At 37.6% G+C, this 26,694-nt stretch overlaps 2 protein-coding genes across 2 annotated transcripts; one reads left to right on the plus strand and one right to left on the minus strand.

The window, feature by feature from the left end:
• The first annotated feature begins 13,578 nt into the window (after window positions 1-13,578).
• Window positions 13,579-17,250, plus strand: LOC147544764 (pyruvate dehydrogenase E1 component subunit alpha-3, chloroplastic-like). The gene is made up of 3 exons (XM_086634491.1): window positions 13,579-14,778; window positions 14,986-15,766; window positions 16,736-17,250. Exons 1-3 carry the CDS (start codon window positions 14,518-14,520, stop codon window positions 17,011-17,013), a joined length of 1,320 nt encoding a protein of 439 aa, XP_086490617.1. The 5' UTR covers window positions 13,579-14,517; the 3' UTR covers window positions 17,014-17,250.
• Window positions 17,251-19,146: 1,896 nt separating this feature from the next.
• LOC147544765 (putative pentatricopeptide repeat-containing protein At3g08820) lies at window positions 19,147-22,072 on the minus strand. The gene has a single exon (XM_086637186.1). It carries the CDS (start codon window positions 21,847-21,849, stop codon window positions 19,978-19,980), a length of 1,872 nt encoding a protein of 623 aa, XP_086493312.1. The 5' UTR covers window positions 21,850-22,072; the 3' UTR covers window positions 19,147-19,977.
• Between the last annotated feature and the right edge of the window lie 4,622 nt (window positions 22,073-26,694).

A 26,694-nucleotide genomic window follows, 5' to 3' on the forward strand; every position in this document is an offset into this window, starting at 1 on the left:
AATTGATAGCAATGAACGTTTACGAGGTTATATAGGAAACGTCCTCCTAGTTGGTACGCAAGACTGTGGCTGGGTGCTGGACCGCTTGGTAATGGAGGAACATTATTTAAATAAATAAATATTTATAGGGATTCAAAAATTAAATTAAAAAATGCCACTAAAATATATTAAAGTTTTTTGTCGTCGCGATGTTCATCTTTCTTCAACCCCAAACTCCATCATAAAACCCTACTTCTTCTACGACGAACAACCATCACCAATAACCACTATAACTTTGTTTATTCATATTTACGGCGTTTAATACGTCTCAAGAGATATATGATGTTTCATCAATGGAAAATGATGCTTCATTAATGCAAGATGATTTCCCCAATCTTGCAAACTAATACATTCAACTATTGGGAGTGTTTGTGATCACTTGTCCCAATAGGGAAAGAAAAAAAAGCTTATTTCATGTTTAATTGAAGGAAATCAATTTTTTAGGTTATCTTCTATTTATCTTTGTGCTCAGAATATGGAGCACTCTTTAATTGGCGAAGATGACGTATCTCGACCGCAGTGGTCGAAACTGTTGATATATTTCATTATCGACAAAATTTCTACTACGATACACGTGGAGACCTCCCAATTCTGAGTTTAAATGACATATCTCATTCGTATTCACCTCCCTAATGACTTGAAGACTAGTTAACCAGTTTGATCCTTGGGCTTTCTTTGACTTATTGACTTCGTCAACTGATGACCAATATTTGGATCATCACATCTCCTTCGGATTTTAGTTGTTTCGTCGTCATCGATAGATTTTGTTTCTTTGTTCAGGAAATTCCAACCAGTGGGAGACTCCTCGTCGGAATGATTGACGAAGACCTTTTTCCGTCTATCCTCCACCAAAGCTAGACTGACTTTAGTCTCCCTTTTTGCTCCTTCCTTGTCTTCTGGTTCTCGAGCCAATTCTGAAGTCTAGCATCGTCGTTTAGCTCATCCCTATCTGCAAATTTTTAACTCAGTAGTTAAGGACAATGATTTGAAATTCAAAAAGTTTGTAGTTAATACATGTAAAGGTTATTTCCCTAATGGCCCCCAACTTTGTGACCAGCTTCCCGCCTGGCCCCCTACTTTACGAAAAATACCCATATGACCCCCTTCCGTTATAACACCGTCACCCTCTCTCCTCCATCATGTTTCTCTCTCTGCCAAGTCACGCCACATCATCATCTTCTCCGACATGGGTCGCCGGCCGGCGACCTTCAAATTTTTTTTCTCTCTCTCTAAAAAAAAAAAGAAATTTTTTTTTTTTTATTCTCTCCTCTCTCTCTCTCTAAACTTCGGCGAAGGGTTTCCCTTCGCCGGAGTTTAGAGAGAGAGAGAGGTGAGAATAAAAAAAGGAAAAAAATAATTTTTTTTTAGAGAGAGAGAGAGAAAAAAAAATTTTTGAAGGTCACCGGCCGGAAATTTTGCCGGCCGGCGACCCATGCCGGAGAAGATGATGAGGTAGCGTAAAAGATGATGTGGCGTGACTTGGCAGAGAGAAAAAACATGATGGAGGAGAGAGAGTGACGGTGTTATAACGGAAGGGGGTCATATGGATATTTTTCGTAAAGTAGGGGGGCCAGGCAGGAAGCTGGTCACAAAGTTGGGGGCCAGGCGAGAAGCTGGTCACAAAGTTGGGGGCCATTAGGGAAATAACCCTACATGTAAATGTTCTAGTTGTATTTCGGGAAAACTTCATCGTCTTCTATTTACTAATGTTATTAATTCTTCGTCAGCTCCAAATGAAGTCGTGCATTCTGACTCTAGGGACCATCACCAGTGACATTCCCCCGGTCATCGTTATATTTTGCTATTATCCAATGATTATACTCTTTTTTACTTGGACTTATTTCTTAAAGGGTTATTTCCTTAATGGCCCCCAACTTTGTGACCAGCTTCCCGCCTGACCCCCTACTTTACGAAAAATACCCATATGGCCCCCTTCCGTTATAACACCGTTACTCTCTCTCCTCCATCATGTTTTCTCTCTCTGCCAAGTCACGCCACATCATCTTTTACGCCACCTCATCATCTTCTCCGGCATGGGTCGCCGGCCGGCGACCTTCAAATTTTTTTTTTCTCTCTCTAAAAAAAAAAAATTTGTTCTCACCCTCTCTCTAAACTCCGGCGAAGGGAAATCCCTTCGCCGGAGTTTAGAGAGAGGAGAGAATAAAAAAAAAAAAAATTTTAGAGAGAGAGAGAGAAAAAAATTTAAGGTCGGCGGCCGGAAATTTGGCCGGCCGGCGACCCATGCCGGAGAAGATGATGAGGTGGCGTAACAGATGATGTGGCGTGACTTGGCAGAGAGAGAAAACATGATGGAGGAGAGAGAGTGACGGTGTTATAACGGAAGGGGGCCATATGGGTATTTTTCGTAAAGTAGGGGGCCAGGCGGGAAGCTGGTCACAAAGTTGGGGGCCATTAGGGAAATAACCCTTTCTTAAAACAAAATCAGATGTTAAACCTCATTTTCAAAGTTTTCGTTAAAAAGCAATTCTCCAAACCAATTAAAATCTCCAGTCAGACGGAGGTGGTCAATATGTTAGTTCTGGCATGTCTGGGTTCCTTACTAAAATGGAATCCACCATTGTCAGTCTTTCCCGCATACTCCATAACATAATGGAGTAGCTGAGCCCAAGATCCGACATTTGGTCGAAACTGTTGTTTATCTTCTTCATCAAGTCTCTGTCCCTCGGAAGTTTTGACCAAAGGCTTTTCCAAACTGATATTTACATGATTAATCGTTTTCCAAGTTCAGATCTTGACGGATTATCTCCATTTGGGAAATTACTTCACACCAAATTAAACTAAAATGATCTCAAAAGTTCCGATTGGCGTGATTTACTCCTTTTTTTCACCTTACCATTCTTCTAAACTAGATGTGAAATCCAAACCCTGTATCTTCCTAAGCTTTAGTCCAAGTCATAAAAGATATTAATGTTTCGATGAACCTTCTTTATAAATCTACATCTCCAGCGATGTCCTCAATGACGAAGAAGTATTTCCCTAGCTTCGCCATTTCATCATCTCAAAACAACAAAGCTAAAAGCTCTCATTTCTCTGTTATCTCTTTACAATGGACGGTTCCTACTATTTTTCTTCCAAATACTACTTCGATCATCACTTGTCCTACAAACGCATCTTCAAAATGCGTAGTTTATCTAAATGCCATTTGTCCCCTTATCTTTAGTTGACAATCAGAACTTACCACGCGTTTATGAAACTCTCCCAAATTTTTTTCATGTTCTTAATTCTTCACTTAAACTCCAACACGATTTCTGGTTCGTGCCATATATTTCTCATACCCCACAATTGTCGTATGCTTTTCAATAGCTGATCCCATGACCAGACAAATATATTCCTTCGTCAAACCACCCAACTTCTGAAACTGCACCTGCTCCTCTTTCTAAAAATGTTGTTCTTAATAGTATTCCATTACCACCTTCTTCAACCTTCGCCCATCCTATGGTCAGTCGCATTCATGATGGCACAAGAAAACCAAGGAGTTTGCTTATTGCCATCTCACTCTTTATCTACCTCTATTATCTCTTGCACATACTTCGATGTTTGAAGAACCAACTACATTCCTACAAGCTTCCGGGCCGGCATGCTCTTTGGAGACGAGTAATGGCTGAGGAAATTCATACACGAAAATGATACATGGTCTCTAGTTCGTCCTCCTTCTACTGGCAACATAGTGACTACAAATGGTTCTTTAAGCTAAATAAAGAGTCGATGCCTTTGTTCAACGTTACAAGGCTTGACTCGTTGCTCGAGGATACACTCACCAATGAGGTATTTATTATGTTGGAACTTACAGTCTAGTGGTTCACTCGATGAAAATCAGAACTGTTATATATTTCTCTTGCACTCTCTGAACATTGAAAAATTAAACAACTGGATGTTAAAAATGTGTTCCTTAATGGAGAGCTTTAGAGGCCAGTCTACATGACTCAACCAAACGGGTTTGAACATCCTTCATGTATATGTATGTAAACTCCATAATGGTCTCCATGTCTTAAAACAGACGTTAAGAGTTTTACATCATTGTTTTAGTAGTTGCATTCGAAAAATGAGTTTCAAATAGTCAATTTCAGATCCATCAATGTTCTATCACAGTTTCTCAAAAGGTTTTACATTTTTTTACTTTATGTGGACAACATTCTTGTCACTTCTGACCTATTGTTACAAGATTTAATTGCAAGTCCTCACGGAAAATTCGAAATGACCGACCTTGGAGATCTGAGTTATTTCTTAGGAATGGGAGCACATCACACATCTGGTTCTATAATTCTTACTCAACAAAACTATTCTCTTGATTTACTTCGCTGGTTTGGTCTACTAAAATCGAAGCCCGTCTCTACACCTGTAACCACAAATACTAAGTTATTAAAGAGTAATGGTGAACCGATCCACAAAATTTTCAAAGCCTCATTGCATCCTTACGATAGTTGAATTTAGCTCAGCCAGATATAGTCTATGGCGTCAATCAAGTATTGAAATTTATGGGTGAAGGAGTTGAAGGAGATGTCCTTCGACCAAGGTGACAATGCGAACAATTTGTCGGATAGGACAATTGATGTGGAAGATCATCAAGTCCGATTGATTTAGGGATCGTAGAGTTGTAGCTAGAGACCAACTACGATCGTCGAATTACGAAGTAATTCGCGGCTAACTTCGATCGGATCCTACAACGGGTTACACATAAGAGTGACAAATTGATCTAGGATATGACTAGTGGGAGTGAGATATAATCATGGGAGTGTCCCATAAACATATCTCATAGGCCTAAAAAGGAATTAGGCAAAGATAGTACAAAAAGGCCAAAAACAGGGTTTTTGGGCCTAGACTGGTTCGGGTACTTCTAGGACTCGGATTGGGCTGAATTTTGGAGGGTTGGTTGCTGATATAATAAACATTATATATGCCAATTTTCGTGGTGTTTGGACACCTCCTCCTTAGGGAATTGAGAAAATATCAATAGTTGCTATTTTCGACTATTTCCCTAAATCTTATTCTAAAGGGTGTTTTAGGAAACCTAAAAGGAGGTGGATTCTTATTAGGGTTCTATATAAACACTCTTAGGGCAGAGAATAAGGTGTGGAATTTCTCTCTAAGCTTTCTTACTCTACCACATCAAGTAGAGAGGAGAAAGTGAGCTAATTCCCATTAACTGTCTATCTAGTCAAGAAGAATGGAGTTCTTCTTTTCAACCACCATTGGTGTGCTAGCTATACAACAAGGTGGGAGATCAAATTGTTTGCTCGTGTCCCAAGTAGAGGAGCTACACTTGAAGCTCTTGATCTTCTCATAAGCAATTGGAAAGGTTCGAGGGAAAACTAGCGAACAAGGTATTTATCTTTCTAGTTTTAATTAATGATTATCATAGGTTTATGCATGTGATCCTGGGAATACTAGTGTAGACATTAGATGTCTTAATTCCGCTATAAACACTAGTAGAAGGGTGTAAAACCCAACAGTGGCGTCAGAGCCTCTTGCAATTAGTCTATCTTATCTAAGTTTTGGACCAATTCCATGCTTTTCTAGATAGATTATTGTGTTTAAAAGTGTTTAAAACACAAAATTTTTGATTAATTTTGAATAAGATTCAAGTATTTGTCAAAAGATTTCAAAATTTGTTCTTGAAAAGAATTTCAAAACCTAAAATTTTGATCCAAATTGGTTTGATTAAAAGAGTTGTTTTAAGTTTTTTGGAAACTTGTGAAAAACAAAATTTGGAAATTTAGAATAGTTCTAAAAAGAATTTGAAATATTTTAGAAGTGTTTCAAATTTTGGAAAAAGCAATTTAAAATTGCAACACAAAAAAAAAAAAGGGAAACTATTGAGTTTTTTAGAAACTCAATAGGTCCGGCCAGGAAGCTTCCTGGCCGGACCAGTAGCCTGGAGGACGCGTCTGGTAGACGCGTCCCAGATTACTGTTGGATGCGTCTGAGGACGCGTCCAGCTGCTCCAGGTCGCGTCTTCCAGACGCGACCAGTAGCTTAACCAGGACGCGTCTTCCAGACGCGTCCAATAGCTACTACCAGACGCGTCTTGGAGACGCGTCTGGGGTCCTGGGTGTCTCGGACTAAGTCCGAGACACGTAGTGCTGGTCCGGTCCAGCACCAGATGCGTCTAGGACGCGTCTGGTGCTTGGACTAGCGTCCTGGCTCCGGCCAGGACGAGATCAGGCCTATTGGCCTCGGCTCGGACATGCCGGCCCTATGGGCCGTGCCATATCCGGACCTTGTCCAAGCCCTTTTGTGGGCTTGGGCCGGGACTTGTCTAGGACTTGTCCCGGGTCTTTTCAAGGCTTTTCGGACCACGAAAAGGGACCACTATTCGAGTGAGAGTTTTATCCAAATTTTCTCCCAAAATTCCAATCCAAATATTTCCGAAATTAACCCGGGCCATTCAAGGCCCAAACGGAATTTCTCTTTAAAATCAAATTTTAAAATCAAACCAAGACACACCATTAGTCTAATCTTTTGATGTAGACTTAAGGTGCGTACATGACATACGGATGTCGACAAAAGTATCTCCCGGATATACATGCATATATAATTGATAGCCTTGAAATATATTATATGATTGCATGTGATGTGAATGCGGAAACTAGTATGGCCATAGAATTTATTTCTTATTCTTGTTTTGAGCACGGATGGGTGCATGTTTTGTAATAATTTTAATTTCAAGTTTACACGATCTGCGAATCGTTTGAGTCTTGTAATTAGAGTTTAGGGTTTATGAGTCCATTGATGAAACTCAAGGAAGAAATTCAAAGGCGAGTGGGAGAAATCAATGGAGGTTCAAAGACGGAGATCTAGACGAACTAAAAAGGCGAAACAAGAAGCAAACCAAAGGAGATTAGATCTTCTAGGTTAGGGGCCATACTAGGATCCATATGTGCTTGATTTACTTTCTCGCGCGCATTTACTTACTTATTTACGCTTTATGTCGTGGATGTTAGTTAGGCTAATTAGTTCACTAAAACGAACGCCAGACTAGCGTAAAAGTCCCTAAAAGTAATTTTGAGTACAGTGCCTATCCAAATTAAGACACTCCTTGCGCCCTTGTTCGAGGAAGGTGGGTCGGCCTTCGCAGAGTACCTCCTCTACCTTGGGACATTGCGGGTAGGCCTATAGAAGAGGCCTACATGTCTAAATGGTTCTACTCAACGAGATCAGCAAGAGAGTCTTGGATACTCGAGGCAAAAGGATGGATTTTACACTAAACATGTAATCCATCAACCGAGAATCATATGGTATGATCAGTGAAAGTATTCACTCACCTAAATCAATGGGAATTAAGGGCAGGGCCCTAGTCCGCTTAATCCTTGAGAGATGGGATCTCGGAATCGCATTATTCATCTAGGGACACGTTTTATCTTGAATAATGTGGCAAAAACTTAGGACTTTTTGCAAAAATTATCGAATGTAATACTTAGCAAAATCCTTTTTTCTGTTTCATGTAGTTTTACTATGGCAAAAATCAATCTTTTCAACCTATGTTCAATCCTTGATGAGGACAAATTGAACATGGATAACTTCCTTGATTGGGAAAAGAGATTGAGAAGTGTTCTCAAATCTACAAACAAAGAAAGCGTACTGGATACCCCTATTCCAAGAATAACTGCGAACTCAAAGATTGAGGAACAAAAGCAGGCCAAAAGTATCCGGATGAAATCAATTTCAGTAACTTGCCTTATGTTGGCAACCATGGAGCCTAATCTTCAAAAGAGATTCAAGAAAATGGATGCGCACACAATCATCCGTCGATTAAGGGACATGTCCCGAAACAAATCACGGTTGAGGAAGTACGGAACTTCTAAGGCAATCCGGAGAGGCATTGGAATGTCTGAATCAAAGAAAGAACTTCGACTGATTCAGAAGAACAAAAGGAAAAAGGAAGGAACTCACGATTCCGACCAAGGTATCTATGTTATCGAAGTTAACTTAGCAAATACATTTGATTCTCAATCCTGGGTATTCGATACCGGATGTGGTGCTCATATCATTTATGATGTGCAGGGCCTTAAGGGAATCAAGTATTTATCTGGAAGGGAGCTTGTCCTACGAGTAGCAAGTAGAGCAACGGTTGCTGCGAAAGCTGTAGGAACTTTCAGTCTACCTTTGGAAACTGGTCTAGTTTTAGAACTTCATAATTGCTATTATGTACCCTCTATTTCTAGAAACATTATCTCAGTCTCAGAATTAGACAAAGAGGGATATCACCTATTAATAAAAAACCAGCGTTGTTCTTTATACAAAGGTGAAATGTTTTATACCAGTGCTAAGCTATACAACGGTCTCTATATTACGAATATTGAGAACGAAGTCTTCAACATAGAAACCAATAGGCTACGGTCAGATGATTCAAATCCAAGTTACCTTTGGCGTTGTCGTTTGGGTCACATTAACATGACACGCATGAAGAAGCTCCATGAACATGGACTTCTAGGTTCGTATAATTTAGAATCATATGACACATGCGAATCATGTTTAATGGGTAAAATGACGAGGTCTTCTTTTAAAGGAAAAGGAGACCGAGCCAAAGAACCCTTGGAACTCATACATACGGATGTATGCGGACCAATGAGTACTCCGGCGAGAGGTAACTATGGCTACTTCATCACGTTCACGGATGACTTCACTCGTTATGGTTACATATACTTGATGAGGCATAAGTCCGAATCGTTTGACATGTTCAAACAATTTCAGAACGAAGTAGAGAATCAACTTGGCAAGAAAATAAAAGCCATTCGATCCGATCGAGGAGGTGAATATTTGAGTCAAGAATTTGACGATCATCTTAGGAGTTGTGGTATAGTATCTCAACTCACTCCGCCAGGAACACCCCAGATGAATGGTGTTTCTGAAAGGAGAAATCGCACCTTGTTAGACATGGTTCGATCTATGATGAGCTTAGCAAATCTTCCAAACACGTTCTGGGGGTATGCTCTAGAAACGGCTGCTTTCACACTTAACCGAGCTCCGTCAAAAGCTGTAGAAAAGACGCCATATGAGTTATGGTTTGGAAAGATTCCAAAGCTGTCTTTTCTCAAAGTCTGGGGATGCGAAGTTTATGTAAAACGCTTACAAGGAGACAAACTCGCACCTAAATCAGACAAATGTCTCTTTATGGGCTATCCAAAAGAGACAAGGGGTTACTACTTCTACCACGAATCTGAGAACAAAGTGTTTGTTGCTCGAGATGGTGTCTTCCTTGAAAAGGAATTCCTTTCCAAACAGACAAGTGGGAGAAATGTAGATATCGATGAAATTCGATATGAGCAACAAATAAACACAGATATAGAAATATCAAGAGGTTTAGCGGCTCCTATCTATACACAAAGTATGGAAGAGGAAAATGAGGTCGAGAGAGTACCTCCCGCTCAAGTCGAATCAAATTCGCAGGAGACATCTCAACTAGTTGAGAACACTCCAAAAGTTGCTCAGGCCCCTCGTAGATCTCAAAGGCTCCAGGAATTATCTCAGAAAACAGATATCCTACTGTTAGAAGATAATGAGCCGAGTACCTACAACCAAGCTATGACGAGCCCCGACTCTGAAAAATGGCTAAAAGCCATGAGATCGGAAATGGATTCCATTTCAGAAAATCAAGTATGGAACTTGATCGATTTGCCCGATGGAGCAAAACCAATCGGATGCAAATGGGTTTTCAAAGTAAAAACTGACAAGGATGGAAACGTTAGCGTTTTCAAAGCTAGACTCGTGGCAAAAGGATACAAACAGATTCATGGCATAGACTATGATGAAACCTTTTCACCTGTCGCAATGCTTAAATCCATTCGGATCATTCTAGCAATTGCAGCTCATTATGATTATGAGATTTGGCAAATGGATGTCAAAACCGCCTTCCTGAACGGACACTTGGAAGAGGATGTGTACATGACACAACCCGAAGGTTTTGTAGATTCCAAAAATGCTGGAAAAGTTTGCAAGCTTAAGAAATCCATTTATGGACTCAAGCAAGCAAGCCGGAGTTGGAATCTTCGATTCGACGAGAAAATCAAAGAATTTGGATTTCTCAAGAATGCAGAAGAATCTTGTGTTTACAAGAAGGTTAGTGGGAGCGACCTAGTTTTCTTAGTCCTTTATGTCGATGACATATTAATCATAGGAAACAATATTCCGATGTTGGAATCAGTTAAAGACTGGCTTCGGAAATGCTTCTCTATGAAGGACTTAGGGGAAGCAAAATACATATTGGGAATCAAGATCTATAGAGATAGATCAAGGAGGATGATCGGACTTAGTCAAGAAACTTATATAGATAAGATTCTTCAACGGTTCGAGATGACAAACTCCAAAAGAGGATTCCTTCCCATGTCACATGGTATGGTGCTTAGCAAAAATCAGTGTCCTAAGAGTCCTGATGAGCTAGCATACATGATGAAAGTACCCTATGCTTCGGCAATAGGATCAATCATGTACGCCATGATCTGCACTCGCCCAGACGTCTCATATGCTTTGAGCATGTGTAGCCGTTACCAATCAAATCCAAGCCAAGCGCACTGGCACGCCGCCAAGAATATCCTAAAGTACCTGAAAAGGACTAAGGATCATTTCCTGGTATATGGCGGGGAAGATACACTAAAAGTTGTAGGCCATGTGGATGCAAGCTTTCAAACGGATAGAGACGACTTCAAATCACAATCTGGGTTCGTCTACTGTCTGAATGGAGGAGCGGTAGTTGCAGACTCTACCACTGAAGCAGAATACCTAGCGGCCTCGGAAGCTGCAAAGGAAGGAGTTTGGATCAAGAAGTTCCTGATAGAACTTGGTGTCGTACCTGGCATGGAAGAGGGCGTGACTCTCTATTGTGACAACAACGGAGCTATAGCCCAAGCCAAGGAACCAAGAGCGCACCAAAAATCCAAACATATCCAAAGGAAGTACCACTTGATTAGAGAAATCATAGAAAGAAAAGATGTGGTAATTTGCAAGGTTCATACGGATGATAACGTTGCAGATCCGTTAACCAAACCGTTACCTCAGCCCAAACATGATTCACACATGAGGGACATTGGTATAAAGCGCATTGGGGAATGGCAACAAATGTAATTTGGATTCATAATAGAGTTTATGTACCTAATTACTTACATTCGATAAATAAAATAAAAGAAATTTTATTTTGTCCTTAAAATTTGGTTTGGTATTTTAAGAGACAGTCCACACGATAAAGAAAACGCTCCGAGTAGGCTTGTCAGATACGTGATCTGATGAATGAAACCCTACTAAGTGAACTTGGAGTGATTCATTATCAATTCCCTAGTCCAGGTCATTGCATTGACAACAATGACTCACGAAGACTAGTACGGGAGTCGATGGGATAGCGCAGTTTCATGGGCTATAGAAATAGTGTATTCGATTCGACTACGTGAGTGCATAATAGGGATTATACACTGGAATAACCCTCAACATGAGAAGTTCATCCAAAGAATGATGAAATCGTCAAACTTCTCACAAAGACAAGATTGAAGAGATTCCTCAAAACATGAGTGCTCAGCTCATCTTATGTAAGGAATGCCCGACTTTGGTTCCGTTAAACGCCGCGCCGTAAAAGGAGGTTATAAAGGCGGATACTGGGAAGGACAGGATAGACATGAAGTTGAGTGGGAGCGCAAGAATGGATTATGTCCTCCTAACCATGTTAGGGTACAGTGTCCTCGGGCCACTTGACGAGCAACAACTGAAAATGCATGGCCGTGCTCAAATGGATTAAAAGTTAATCATTTGTTTTGACAGTTGTACTCGAGATCAAGAAAGTCTGAATGACGTGACGTATCAGATGGGATACTAAGTGACATGGGAATCGAGCATTGTACTTGTTCTAAGTCCAAGTGGGAGTCTGAAGGAGTTGAAGGAGATGTCCTTCGACCAAGGTGACAATGCGAACAATTTGTCGGATAGGACAATTGATGTGGAAGATCATCAAGTCCGATTGATTTAGGGATCGTAGAGTTGTAGCTAGAGACCAACTACGATCGTCGAATTACGAAGTAATTCGCGGCTAACTTCGATCGGATCCTACAACGGGTTACACATAAGAGTGACAAATTGATCTAGGATATGACTAGTGGGAGTGAGATATAATCATGGGAGTGTCCCATAAACATATCTCATAGGCCTAAAAAGGAATTAGGCAAAGATAGTACAAAAAGGCCAAAAACAGGGTTTTTGGGCCTAGACCGGTTCGGGTACTTCTAGGACTCGGATTGGGCTGAATTTTGGAGGGTTGGTTTCTGATATAATAAACATTATATCTGCCAATTTTCGTGGTGTTTGGACACCTCCTCCTTAGGGAATTTAGAAAATATCAATAGTTGCTATTTTCGACTATTTCCCTAAATCTTATTCTAAAGGGTGTTTTAGGAAACCTAAAAGGAGGTGGATTCTTATTAGGGTTCTATATAAACACTCTTAGGGCAGAGAATAAGGTGTGGAATTTCTCTCTAAGCTTTCTTACTCTACCACATCAAGTAGAGAGGAGAAAGTGAGCTAATTCCCATTAACTGTCTATCTAGTCAAGAAGAAAGGAGTTCTTCTTTTCAACCACCATTGGTGTGCTAGCTATACAACAAGGTGGGAGATCAAATTGTTTGCTCGTGTCCCAAGTAGAGGAGCTACACTTGAAGCTCTTGATCTTCTCATAAGCAATTGGAAAGGTTCGAGGGAAAACTAGCGAACAAGGTATTTATCTTTCTAGTTTTAATTAATGATTATCATAGGTTTATGCATGTGATCCTGGGAATACTAGTGTAGACATTAGATGTCTTAATTCCGCTATAAACACTAGTAGAAGGGTGTAAAACCCAACAATGGGCAAACCAACGAACGCCCATTTTTCTGTTGTAAAAAGGATACTCTGGTACCTCAAAGGATCTCCCTCTCACAGTCCATCTTTCCGGCAAGCCACTGGTCTCCATCTAACTGGCTACTTTGATGTTGACTGGGTTGTCTCACCTAATGACAGACGATCGTCATTTGAATCTTGTGTTTTCTTGGGCCTAATATAATTGCATGGGCCTCCAAAACACCGCCCATTATTTCCAGGTCGTCAACAAAAGCAAAATATAGATTTGTGGTCCATATAACTGTTGAATTGCTTAGGTTGAAGAATTTGTTACTCGAATTGGACTTTCCTTTATCTACCCCCCTAATCATTTACTATTATAACATCAGCACAACCTATCTCACAGTGAATATTATGCTACATTCGTGGACAAAACATGCAACCATTGATTTTGACTTCATTAGAAAACAAGTGCCCAATGGAAATCTTAAAGTTCACTTCCTACAAGGAGAGTTACGGCTTGTTGATATTCTTATGAAGGGTTCGACTTGTTCTCGCTTTTATGAACTCAACTTCAAGCTCTCTCTTGTTCTTGTGTATTCGGCTTAAGAGGGGGGTGTCGGTATAAAGTGTGCATGATTGTAATTAGCTTTATATTCAAGGGTTATAAGTGTACATTGCAATTGTTCTTATTACATTATAACAATATCAATACTCTTCAACACTTTAGAGTATTTTGAGTTCAATAAAAGAACCACAATGCCCATCAACACAAATGAAGAAGACAAAATACGTAGAAATCTCACTATGTTTGTAAGATATTACCTTAAATGTATAATTCACTCACCCAACATCATCAACATGAAGCACAAGAATCAAAGTAGTGGACCAAACTGTAGAAAGTGAATTGCATTCCAAGGATTCAACTATTCCTTTGGAAAGCTTCTAACAACACTCTTCCAATAGTTGAAGTTCTCTCGAGATTCATCCCAATTGAAACCAAAATTTGTGGGTTATGTAATAGTCAGACAGATAAATGAGATCATATTCTCTTTAATTGCCTTCACAAGAGTTGTTTGCTTAATTTGCGCTCCCTAATCCCTTACGTATTGATGCTTTGAGGAGAGGTAGTTTTATATATTGCATGAAGGAGATAATGACACTAGAGTCTGACGACAACCATTCATTCGTATTGTTACAGTTTGGTGGATTATCTGGAAAATCAAATGTGAAGCCATATTTCAGAACCATAAGCCATGTTAATTTATGAACTGCGCTGTATCTTTTGGCTTTTATGAATGAATCACTTCACTTAAAAGAAAAAACTGAATATCTGATGTAAACTCCAAGTGGCATAACTTTGAGATAAGATTGTCCACGTCATAAAACTGATTCATTTTAGCTATCCAACTAGGACAAAGTTAGGTTAGAGTCACCCTTCACCATTGAATCTACACAATAAGAAATAGTGGGTAAGTTTCACTCTCTACTAATTCATCCAAAGAAAACGGCAAGTTCAAAGCTCACACTCCCTTGCTTTCTCCGCCCTTCATCTTCCCCCTTCCTTATATTTTGCATTTCTTCACTTTCTCTCTCTAAAAAAACAACCCACAGAAGAATTTCATACAATTACAGATAAAGAGAGAGAGAAAACCTAAAGGAAAACAATGTCTTCTTCAGCTTTCTCCCCTTTCAAAATCATTCAACCTCTCTCTTTTTCCTCCACTACTAGATCTCCTGAAAATTCCCTTTTTGATCCACTCAAATCTACCCCAACTTCTTTCCTTGCCTCTACCCAGAAATTTAGATCCATTTCTTCATCAAAAGCTTCTCCTCCTTCTAATAACCGTAGCAGATCTTCAATCCATGCTGTTTCAGATGTTCTTAAGGAAAAGAAGATCAAATCCAACTCCTCTCTTCCCAATCTGGTAAGTTTTAATTAATTTAACCCTAATAGTTATAGATCTTGAATACCCAAACTTTAAATGCTTGGGTTTTCTTTTAATTTTATTCAAGATTAAAAAATGTCATTCTGTTCCACATTTCTGTATGTTGGTTGTTATCTAGTATTATACTTTTGATTTTTTTTTTTCTTGTGATTCTTCTTAAAATTTGAATAATTTTTGTTTGTATAGTTGATAACTAAGGAAGAAGGATTAGAATTATATGAAGATATGATTTTAGGAAGAGCATTTGAAGATATGTGTGCTCAGATGTACTACAGAGGTAAAATGTTTGGATTTGTCCATCTTTACAATGGGCAAGAAGCTGTTTCTACAGGATTTATTAAGCTTTTAAAGCAAGAGGATTCTGTTGTTAGTACCTATCGTGATCATGTTCACGCCCTAAGTAAAGGTGTTCCCGCTCGTCAAGTTATGAGCGAACTATTTGGTAAAGCAACGGGTTGTTGTCGAGGACAAGGTGGGTCAATGCACATGTTCTCAAAGGAACATAATGTACTTGGTGGATTTGCCTTTATCGGTGAAGGAATTCCCGTGGCTACTGGAGCTGCATTTACATCGAAGTACAAAAGAGAGGTTCTGAAAGAGGCTGATTGTGATCATGTTACTTGTGCTTTCTTTGGTGATGGGACATGTAACAATGGGCAATTCTTTGAGTGTTTGAATATGGCTGCATTATGGAAATTGCCGATTGTGTTTGTTGTTGAAAATAACTTGTGGGCAATTGGGATGTCTCATTTAAGGTCTACTTCTGATCCGGAGATTTGGAAAAAGGGTCCTGCTTTTGGAATGCCTGGAGTTCATGTTGATGGTATGGATGTTTTGAAGGTTAGGGAAGTTGCTAAGGAAGCAATTGGAAGGGCGAGAAGAGGAGAAGGACCCACTTTGATTGAATGTGAGACTTACCGATTCAGAGGACATTCATTGGCTGACCCTGATGAGCTCCGTGACCCTGGTATAACGTTCAAATCTCTACTTCTTATTGCTTCCATTTGTTTCTGTTTAACTTATACTAGTTTTTGTCTGATTCTATTAATTTCGAGTTATGAGTTAAGGTAGATTTATGTACTTTTTATTGGTTTCGTTATTCGGATCTGTTTTTCAGGGTTTAAGATTGCTTCGTACTTGATGTTGATATACCCTTTCATGTTACTTATACCAGTTAGATAGAACCATCTATCTTTGTTTTTAACTGTCATTTTTTTATTCTTTGATAAATATGCGTGGACCTTTCTTATCTTCGATGACCAAGGTATACTGTGAATCTCATATAGAAAATAAGAGAGATATAGTTTAGCGAATGCAAGATTACATAGAAAATGAGATTGCTAGATGTCTTTTTGTGCAGTTAAAGAACACAGGATATTAAATTCAGATTGTATTGCATTTGTTGCTTTCAAGTTACTACGTAATCTATACCTTTCTGTCTGTGCAAGGAAAAAATGTGTTTGCTACTTACTGAAAAGCTTGCATTTAGAAACAATTTGACAAGTTTGTATCATGATTTCGAGACATCTTTTGTGTAATTTCAAGATTAGGTTCATATGCACGAGCTTTAGAGTTTCAGTCATTGTATAAGAATGTTATTATGTTCATATTATTTTTTTCGTAATTAATTTGTACTTCTCTAATTGATTGGTTAACCGTAATCCTCTATGTAAGGTTTTCCGTCAACGTTTATTTTTCTCAGTTGTCAAAACTCAAAATGACAGTATCGATCAACTGCACTAACCCGTTGAGATGTGCTCTTCAGTACTTAATTTACTCTTATGAACTTTTATTAAGTACAAAACCCTTACATTGGTTATCGTCGATCAACCTTTTCTGGGAGTCTAATTTATTTTCTTTTACAGATCTTTAGTATGGTGAGAAATTGAAACCTAAAGAGATTCTCAACTTCTTAAATTTTGGGTTTGTTTTACAGATGAGAAGTCTCACTATGGTGCAAGAGACCCAATCAAGGCATTGAAAAACTACATGATTGAAAACAATCTAGTTAGTGAAGTTGAATTGAAGGCCATAGAAAAGAAAATAGACGAAGTGATTGAAGAGTCTGTGGAGTTTGCTGATGCAAGCCCTCATCCACAACGGAGTCAGCTTCTCGAGAACGTATTTGCCGATCCAAAAGGTTTTGGAATTGGACCTGACGGGAAATACAGATGTGAAGACCCCAAATTCACAGAAGGAACTGCTCATGTCTAAGCTTCTTCAAGAGATCAACTGAAAACCAATCTATATATCCCCTTTCATTGTGAACTGTTCTTTCGGTCAGCAGCTTCTGTTTCTGTGATTTTAGATCTCTTTTTTTCCATTTTGGGTGTTCTTTTTTATTTATCTATGAACTTTTGTAGGTGTGTTTAATCTTTTCTCTAGTTCATCATATTTGTTTAAACAGACCAACTGTTTTCGTTTAAAAATATCGAAGGGTGATTGTTGCCATGATGTTGGTACAAGTTTTTGGCAATGGCTTCACAGTTAGTTCTTGTGGTTCTTGTGATTGTTTCCACTTTCAATCCAATATTTTGCATGTTCTAGTTCTTGATTAGTCCTTAGTAGCGAATTAGTGATCCTTAAAACTTACTAAGGAAATAACTCAAGAATCTAAGGGTTTCTTTCAAAAGATTGAACAATTTGTTAGATCAACTTATTATTGTGATAACTAGAGTTAGTTGTTATTAGTTTGGTGCTCAATATCAAACTAATGATGTAATCAAGGATAATTTAAAGTTTGTGGTCCTGCAACTAAAGACATGACAATGAGTGGAAAAGGCCTGGACATATATATTCTTGATTATTAGATCGTTTTTCTCCCATATGAGAGACTATTCTCACACGCTCTCTCGCATGTGGCAATATTTGAGCCAACATTTTAAACCTATCACTTTTGGACCTAGTTTTGACATCATGTTAAATTTGTAGTCATCCAACTCAAATCATCAATGCGTGAAAAAGATCTAGTTACTAGGTCTCCCTTCTCCAATGTGGGACTACTCTCGCAACATGTCCTAGAATGTGTTTGGCTAATAGATCGGAACGTGTAATTGCAGCTCTAATACTGCATTAAATTTGTGATGTCTTTTTGTGCAGGCGTTGGGGCCAAAAGGACTCCAAATTCCCCTTACAATATTTTTTTTCAACTTTGTCTTTTTAAAATCAGTCAATTCTCTTAACACCAAAAAGAAAATTCATGATTTGTTTGGATGACGGAATCAAAAATTTGCGGATTCATGAGTCCTTCGAATTCATGATTCCACGGATTCTGAATCCATGTAATATTTTTAGGTTTGTTTTGCAACTAATAAGAATCCTATAATTTATTATAATCTGAGTATTTTTAAATGTTTTTTTAAAAAAATATTGAAGAAATTTTATTCTCGAAACTCGTATATTCTTCGGAAACTGTTTTTCCTCAAAAAAAAAAAATTTAACCATTTTTTGCGGTAACCGAGATTTCATAAAACTTTTTTCTTACGAAAATCATTTTTTTTTTCGGGAAAAAAGTCTTCATGGAGAAAAAAAGTTTTCAGAAAATTTCAATCAATGAAAAAAAGGTTTTCCAGAAAGAAAAAATGTTTTTCGAGAGAAAAGAAAACAATTTTTCCGGTAAAAGAAATAAAACGGGTTTGGAGAAAAAAAAAAGTTATTTAGGGAAGAATGTTTTCGGGGAAAAAAACCGGTTGTTGGAAAAATCGACTTTTGGAAAAAAAAAAAAAGAAAAAAAAATCGAGAAAACATTATTTGGGAAAAATAGGATTTTTGAAAAAAAAAATTATTTTGTAAATGGAAATCTTTTTTTTATTTTAAGTTTCAAATCAAGATTTATTAATCCAAAATCCTAACAAATCCTTTGGGATAGGGTGAGATTTTTTTTTTTTTAAAGTTAGGTAAGGTGAGATTTGGATCCTATACAAATTTTGGAATTAGGAATCTTTAGGATTCAAGAGTCCTAAAATTCTTGGTAGCCAAATAGAACAAAGATTCTTGATTCCTAACAAATCTCACTTTTGACTGGAATCCTACTTAGAAATCCTGCAACCAAACACACCATACAATGATAATATAATTTAAAAATGTTTATTGGATTAAATTTTTATTTTATTACTTAAAACTAAGGTCACTTAATGAAAATAAATTTGTTTGGAAGTGACATTTATTCCTTTTTTCCCAGACTCATCCTTATTTAAGATAAAAGTTTGAGTTTGTATTATTGTACATTATTATATTTTTTTTTTGTTGAAAGATTGTACATTATTATATCTAATGTTGAAACAATTTTAAGTAATTTATTTAGTTTGAGTCTATGCAATTTTAAATAAATTAAAATTACACGAGTAATTTGGTAATGTAACTCTTTTGTGTCAAATGAATAACTAGTTTACGTGGAAATTCTTTAAAATATTCTCTTTAAGTTGAGCGACTCCTGAAAATAATTTTTGAATCCGCCGCAGCTAGCTATTGACCACAAAGGCCAAAAGACCAAGAGAAGGCCCTCCACTCGAGAGAATCCCATGTCAAACTTCCATAGTTTTTCCTTTTTGTTGACTAACCAACTCCATAGTTGTTCACCTGTTTTGATTTTATACCTAAAGTGGAGTCTAAAACACCTCAGAAAGGGTTCATCTGATTTTTCATCTTCAAGATAATCCTTCAACTCACCTTTCCTCAAGTTCCCCTTTGAACATAAGCTATTTCTCTATAGGCGCCTACCCCATGTTGAAGATCTTTGTATCACCATTGATTCATGAACAGAAATGATACAGCCACATAAATATGTAGACAGATTTGGGAGAGAAAATGAAATCAAGGGCTAAGATCGTTGATTTCCGGTTCTCCCCCAAGTGGGCTTTGGCTTTCGGTGACCCTGGCATTTTCGTTCCGTGAAAGCAACTCACCATATGAAGGGTTCTCCGTCAAAAAAAGTCCCAATTTATTGTGGGATCTGCTCTGTTCAAGGACAGGGAAGAGTAACCTAACCAAGTTCAATTGTTTGAGAATATCTTATTTCTATAGATCCTTGATAGTTTGAATCTGCTCAAGAAACTGAAATTTAGCTTTCTAGGTCTCCATATTGCGCTCTCTGCTGAAAGCCACGAGCCTCATTGTCACCGAGCTTAGCTCTCTACCCCGACCAATATATATATATTTCATATTCATCCGATTTCGTCTTCAATAATAACTTAATGAACTCATCTCATTGAACAACCCATCCAATGTACAATATATCATTTGAATTTCAGGGTGTGAAGTAGAACCGACATGAAATTCATGTACACCACCATTAATTCTAATCCAACTACACCCAGGTTGTTTTCTCACTCCTCTTTCCTTCATTCTTCTCCTTAACTCCAAAATTTCGACCCATCGGCGATCCTTGGCATACAAATTCGATAACATCACATATCCACCCGAGTCATTTGGATCAGCCTTGAATACTCTTCTGCTAATATCCATAGCCAATTCTGGCCTCGAATCCAATTGACACCCACCAAGCAAAGTTCCCCAAACAAAAGAGTTGGGTTCAATTTCCATGGAGCTAACAACGTTAAGAGCTTCTTTAACATGCCCAAAGCGTGCAAGAAGATCGATATAGCAAGAGTAATGTTCGAGTTCAGGGCTTACCAAATGTTTTTGATGCATATCTCGGAACAATTGACGACCTTCATCTACCAATCCTGCGTGGCTACACGCTGACAAGAGGCCTAGAAAAGTACTGGCATTAGGTCGAACACCAATTTTTTCCATTTTGGTGAAGAGCTTTAATGCTTCTCTACCCTCGCCATTTATAGCAAGACCAATTATCATAGCATTGAAAGATACTACATCTTTCGTAACAATCTGACAGAAAACCTCGTTTGCCTTCTTAGAATCCCCACATTTTGAATACATATCTATGAAGGCAGTTGCCAGAATTTTATTTGTCTCTATCAAGTTCTTACTTCCTCTGATTTCCATGAGTTCATGAACCCAACACCCAAGTTCTAAATCACCAACTTGAGCACAAGAAGATAGTACATTAACCATTGTGACATGATTCGGTTTAGGATTTGAACCTGCTATCATCGACCGAAAAAGAGCTAGAGCCTCAAGGGGACGAGAATTTTGTGTATAACAACCAATCATCGTATTCCAAGGGAGTAGACTTCTTCTTGTTCCTCCTCTTTCCGTTATTTTATCGAACATTTCCCTGCTCTTGTCAATCTTTCCACATTTCCCGTACAAATATAAAAGGATTGTATCAAATGAATCACGACGAAAATCCTCAGATATGTCAAAATGAGTACTAAATTCTGATAAAGTTCTTACCCATCTTTCAGTTTCATGAATTTCAATAGTTGAGCAAGCAGATAAGATGCTTACCAGAGTATCATCATCAGGTACCAATTTCTCTCTCATCATTCTTAAGAAAAGAGTTACAACTTTTTCAGACTGATTCAAATGAGCATAACCAGCAATCAAACAAGTCCAAGAAAAAACCATACCCTTTTGAGGCATTTCATCAAACAACTTATGAGCAGAGACTAAATCTCTAACACCCTTGGCATAAACAGCAAGAAGACCATTACAAACAGAATTATTGCAATCAAAACCAGATTTAAAGATATGGGTATGAATTTGTTGTACATTTCTAACATCAGTTGATCGAAAACAGGACTTGAGAAGGAAAGAAAAGGTGAAATCATTTGGATAAAGTGATTGAAACTTTAAGGTATTGAAGATAGAGAAAACTTGGTACAAAAATCCTTGTTCAGAAAGAACCCTGATAATGGCATTGAATGGAAAAATATTAGGAGTTTGGAGATGATGAAATACTCTTAGAGCAAATTGAGGTGGGTAATGACCAATCAAGCGAGTTGAGATGATATCGTTTTGATTGGCACCAATTCGAAAGATTTGAGCGTGTATTTGAAGGAGTTGAGAGGTTGAAATACGACCTTGTAGAAGGAGAGACAAAGATTTGAGATCAGTAGGAGAGGTTGAATACACTTTGTTTAGCTTTGAAATGGTACTTGTGAGCTGGTGATGTTGGTGGATATACATCAATTCTATTGAAGCTGTGTCGTCAAGAGGACAGTCCAAAAATGATGGATATATTGTATGTGGAACCAAAAATGATATCCATGGGAGGTGGTGGTTGTTTCCGTTGGGATGGTTTAAGAACCAAAAATCAATAGGACAGTGAAAGAGCCGATAGGTTTGATGTCCAATAAATAAAAAAATGTTATAGGATGGTGCGGCTCAGCCTTCTGGGCTGCTAGTGATACCGTCTGTTTTGGCACACCTAGACCTCACGGTTTTAAAAGGCCTCACTAGGGAAGGGTGTTTAACCTCTTAAAAAGAGCACCACACTCCGTCTCACCATCAATGTGGAATTGTTGCCACAACACACCCTCTCAAGACTACATCACAGTAGAGCAAATTGTGCTGATAATGCGTTATGGGATAGTGCGGACCAACCTTCTGGGCTGCTAGTGATACTGTCCGCTTTGGCACACCTGGGCCTCACGGTTTTAAAAGGCCTCACTAGGGAAGGGTGCTTAACCTCTTAAGAGGAGCACCACACTCCGTCTCACCACCAATGTGGGATTGTTGCCACAACAAAAAAAGAGTTTTTATTTTGTTTTGAAGAGGAATGAATATATTACTAATAAAGAACCGTACGAATGTAATGATGGCCAATATATAGACAATTAAATATCTTATGTGAACTACAATTTTATGTAGAAAAAAATTTAGAAATGTTATATGAACAACAATTTTTAGGAGGAGATTACTCTAATATGCTTAATTCACATCCTGTAGAAATTAGAGTTTTCACTTAGTGTTCCCATTTTCCTCTTCACCGTGAACTCCTAGAAACAAATAGAGATGATAAACCCTAGAAATTGATCTTTCCAGCTAGGTTTACCAATTAGATCGTTTTAAGATGTAAGTCTACAAAATTTGGTATGAATTATTTTATAATAAGTATTTTATATAACTTCACCGTGAAATATATCATTAAAGAATCTTATGGTAACAGTGAAAATCATGAAATCGTTATATGTTAATCAAGTTAGGTTAGTATGGATAGATTGAATGGTGTTTATGAATGTTCTCGAGATTATTTGGAGGATGGGGTTAAAATTAGGACTTCTTGTAATGGGTTATTGTGCTAGTTTACTTAAGAGTGTTATTATGTTTGTAATCGAATGAGTAGAGAATTCACACTGCTTAAGAACTAGGGAACCCACCACTACATTTGTGGGTGAAGATCAACCTCCAATATCGTGGCAATTTGTTGCCCTGGTCGTGTTTTGTGAGAAATTCTCAAAATTTTGTTCAAAAAGTTACAATAAAATAAGAGTTGAGAGACCGAAAATGGCTTTAGTTTCGAGGTTGTCCACTTATCTTATAGAGAAGAGAGAGTAAAAAAGGGTGAAGAGTGGTTCTTTGCCTCTGTGGTGCCTCTTAGGCCCCCACTTTTTTGCTATAGGTGCTCCAGGAGTCGTTGACTTTACTATATCCAATTTGACTGAAAAACTTTATAGGCACACTTTCTTTGGATTATCCAGTCCGAGAGATTAAACATACTTTCAGACTGTGTAGTTCGAGTGGTCACGAACTGGTTCCAGTCCGAAACTTGGCTTGGGCTCTCGGAGTATTACGAGTCCGATGTTATTCAGAACTTTACAGATTTCATAAATTTCGTAACTGCTTACAAATCTCTCTAGAATCATTAGAAATCAACAAAAAACGATGATAAATGTTTCTCAAGGATTTGACCACTTTGAAAAGTTTTCAACAAATAGATTAAAAGTTAAACTTACTACAAAATATTAAGATTTTTAAAACCGATTTCTAGTGAGAAATGGAGATCTTTAAATGATACCTTTAAAAAAACAATAAGAACTCTAAGAATATTGATGAAGAATTTAGACAAAAAATCGAAACAGAAATTGGGGAAGAAGCAGAGGAAGAAGTCAAAGAGTGTTGGATGTGTCAACAATAAAATGGACAATAAGTAGAAAATCAGAAAACATTTCATAATTATTATTCAGGTCAAAAAATATACAAGACTAAAGTACTCTTTTGTCATTTTGGATAACTAATTTATTATTTAAAAAAAAAACTTTAAATCTATATAACTTTTTCTTGAGATGTCGAATTTGTATGATTTATATATTTAGAAATGATTTTTCATTAGCTTCTTAACAAGATCCACTTTCAATATTTAAAAAAAAAATTCAGAAAAACGTCGTTTTTTCTGTTTTTCTACATATAGGGTTTGCAATTATCGCAGACTGGGTTTGCAATTATTGTAAATTGGATTTGTAATTATTGCAGACCCCTGAAAAATGTAAATTGCAAAGGGGTTTGCACAATGTAAAATGCAAAATGGGGGTTGCAAAATGTAAGTTGCAAACTAGATTTTGCAAACTAGATTTGCAAGCATTGCATAAGTGATTTCGGGTTTGAGATCTTGTAAACTCATTTGCAAATAGAGAACAAAAAAAGTTGAAGCTTCTTCAAATCTGAAAATTACTTGTTCATCATCATGAGATAAATTAGGATTTTAGATCTGGTTGTGCATTATCATCATCATCATCATCAAATCTGAAAAATTACTTCTACCATCAACACCAGATTCATTAACAACATCAGATTCATCATCAGAACTAAGGTTTCAGTTTTTCTAGGGTTGTATTCAACATCAGATTCATCACAACATGCGGGTCGGATTGGCAACTTCCATTTCATTTTCTCTCTCTAAACTCCACACTCACGACACATCTAGAGAGGGAAACTCTTTGTTTCTTTGTTCGACTGGTTCGCCTCCATCAGTTCTAAAGACTCACCACCGTCAAAATCTTCATCGTAATCATCAACCAAGCTTAACTCAGAAATCATCTTCATGTTGATTTTAAGATAAAGATTTGGGTATTTATTAGTTGTGATCGAAATCTTGAAAAAATCCAGTGCAAGATAAGAAGAAGAATGGAAAATTTCGTGAAGAAAATTGGAAGAAGAATTAGGAAGAAGGAGATGAATCAAGAAGAAGAAGGCGAAGAAAAAAAGAAAAAGAAGCAAAAAAACCCTAAGAATGAAGTGTTTTAGTAGGTAAGGATATTCTGACAATGAAAAAAGAAGAAAATCACCTGATCATTAATTATCAATATTATTTTAAACTTTACTCATTATAATACATAATATTCACCTCGGAAAAAATATTGATTTTTTTAGTTATTACGTAATCTTTTCTATCCAAAAAGTCATTTCCTATAAGTAAAAAAAGGTGGCGCGCCTATAAAATGGCAGGCGTAAAGCCAAAAAAAGTTGGGCGCCTGCCTATAGTAACATCTAGTAGCCTCGTAGGCAATGACATAGAGAGAGGAAGAGTACGTGACAATGGCATGTGCAAAATCTGACTTGCCTGCCTGGTTTTGCAGAGCCTTCATATGGATATATTGTACCACCACCTTTTCCTCTCGTTTTCCCCATTATCAATTAAACTTTGATTTCATCAAAAAAAAAAAAAAAAAATTAAACTTTGATTTGATTCTAAAAGCAACAAGAAAAATGGTAGGGGATTTTTTAAGTCCATATACCGTTATTTGAAACGGTGGGCGAGGCGCGAGCCCTGAGGCTGAGGAGAAGCGTACAAAAAGAAAGGGTGGAAAGAGAGAGAGAGAGAGAAAGAGTTTGACCGATGATCTGTAGTCAAAGAAGGAAGTGGTGGAGACAGTTATGATTTGGTTCAGGTCAGATTTTCTATGAAACAAAAACTACTGTTTGGACCTGCAGATTGGCTGGTGGAAATCTTTCTCTCTCCTCAATACCATTTAGACTAACAGATCCACCGGTAATTCTGTTATACTATTAATTTATTATGTGAAATTATATACTCTATTTTTAAGCTATTTGCTTTATAAATGAACAGTTTCCCCTTGGAAGTTCTAAAAGTACTTTGTATAATTGCTTTTGGGTCCGAATTATTAATTGGTTTGAAGGGGTTCCTAGTCAGGGACAATTTGTATAATTGTTTTTTTACCCCTCAATTAGCATAAAACAGATTTTGAATTGGATATTTTTATTTGGCTTCAATAATTAAGCAATAAGGCACGCATAATTTTTGGCCAAGAAACTCTCGACCATAGACAACGAGGATCTCGGACTCCCATCCGAACATGTCTCAGATGGGAAGTTTGAGAGATTCAAGACTCTATCCGAGATATCTCAGACTTTGTTCGAGTGATGCTCTGATGAAGGGTTCTGATGTCCCAGAACACTGACTTAGACAACTCGTACAAAAAATCATGTTGTCCTAGAATTCTGTAAGAGATTTCTCGGACAAGAAGTCTGGGACAATTTGGACTCTAGCCCGTGCATGTCCTGAGGCAAAAAAGTTTGTTCCGCGACCTATTTGGATTGGGACTCCTAAAGTTCCCTAACTTTCCTAAGCTCATTTCTGCACAAAATGGCGTTTCATTTTTATGTGTTCCGAGTTTATCTGAAATGGTCTCAAATTAATTTCAGAAATATAGTCGACCTAGTGAAAGGTCGTTTTCGGTCTACTTCTGCCTCTAATTTAGGATGGTTCTCTAACAAGCGTTCCAACCAAGTCCACCCAAATTTACGAAGAGTAGGTCAAATTTTGAGAAAAATCTCATTTCTTTCCATGATAAAAGCAAATCCATAGACTCAACCTTAAGAACATAGTTTTGCGAAATGGACCATAAGGAACAAAGTATGTTTTACGTCAATAATTTACAAAATACAACACAAAATTGATATTGACATTTAGTTGTCAAATTTTCTCCCAAGATACATACAAATTAACAAATTATAAAAATGTAGCAAACAATGTTTTAGATTTTTTTTTTGTTGAAATGTTTTAGATCTTAG

Source organism: Eschscholzia californica, unplaced genomic scaffold (genome assembly GCF_041429995.1).
Source record: "Eschscholzia californica isolate CP2 unplaced genomic scaffold, dmEscCali1.0.p SCAF_4, whole genome shotgun sequence".
In the NCBI taxonomy this organism is placed as follows: domain Eukaryota; kingdom Viridiplantae; phylum Streptophyta; class Magnoliopsida; order Ranunculales; family Papaveraceae; genus Eschscholzia; species Eschscholzia californica.

Coding starts and splice junctions, on each gene's coding strand:
- LOC147544764 (XM_086634491.1), top strand. CDS start 14,518: ATGTCTTCTTCAGCTTTCTCCCCTTTCAAAATCATTCAACCTCTCTCT. Junction 14,779..14,985: donor ACTCCTCTCTTCCCAATCTG/GTAAGTTTTAAT, acceptor TTGTTTGTATAG/TTGATAACTAAGGAAGAAGG. Junction 15,767..16,735: donor TGATGAGCTCCGTGACCCTG/GTATAACGTTCA, acceptor TTTGTTTTACAG/ATGAGAAGTCTCACTATGGT.
- LOC147544765 (XM_086637186.1), bottom strand. CDS start 21,849: ATGTATATCCACCAACATCACCAGCTCACAAGTACCATTTCAAAGCTA.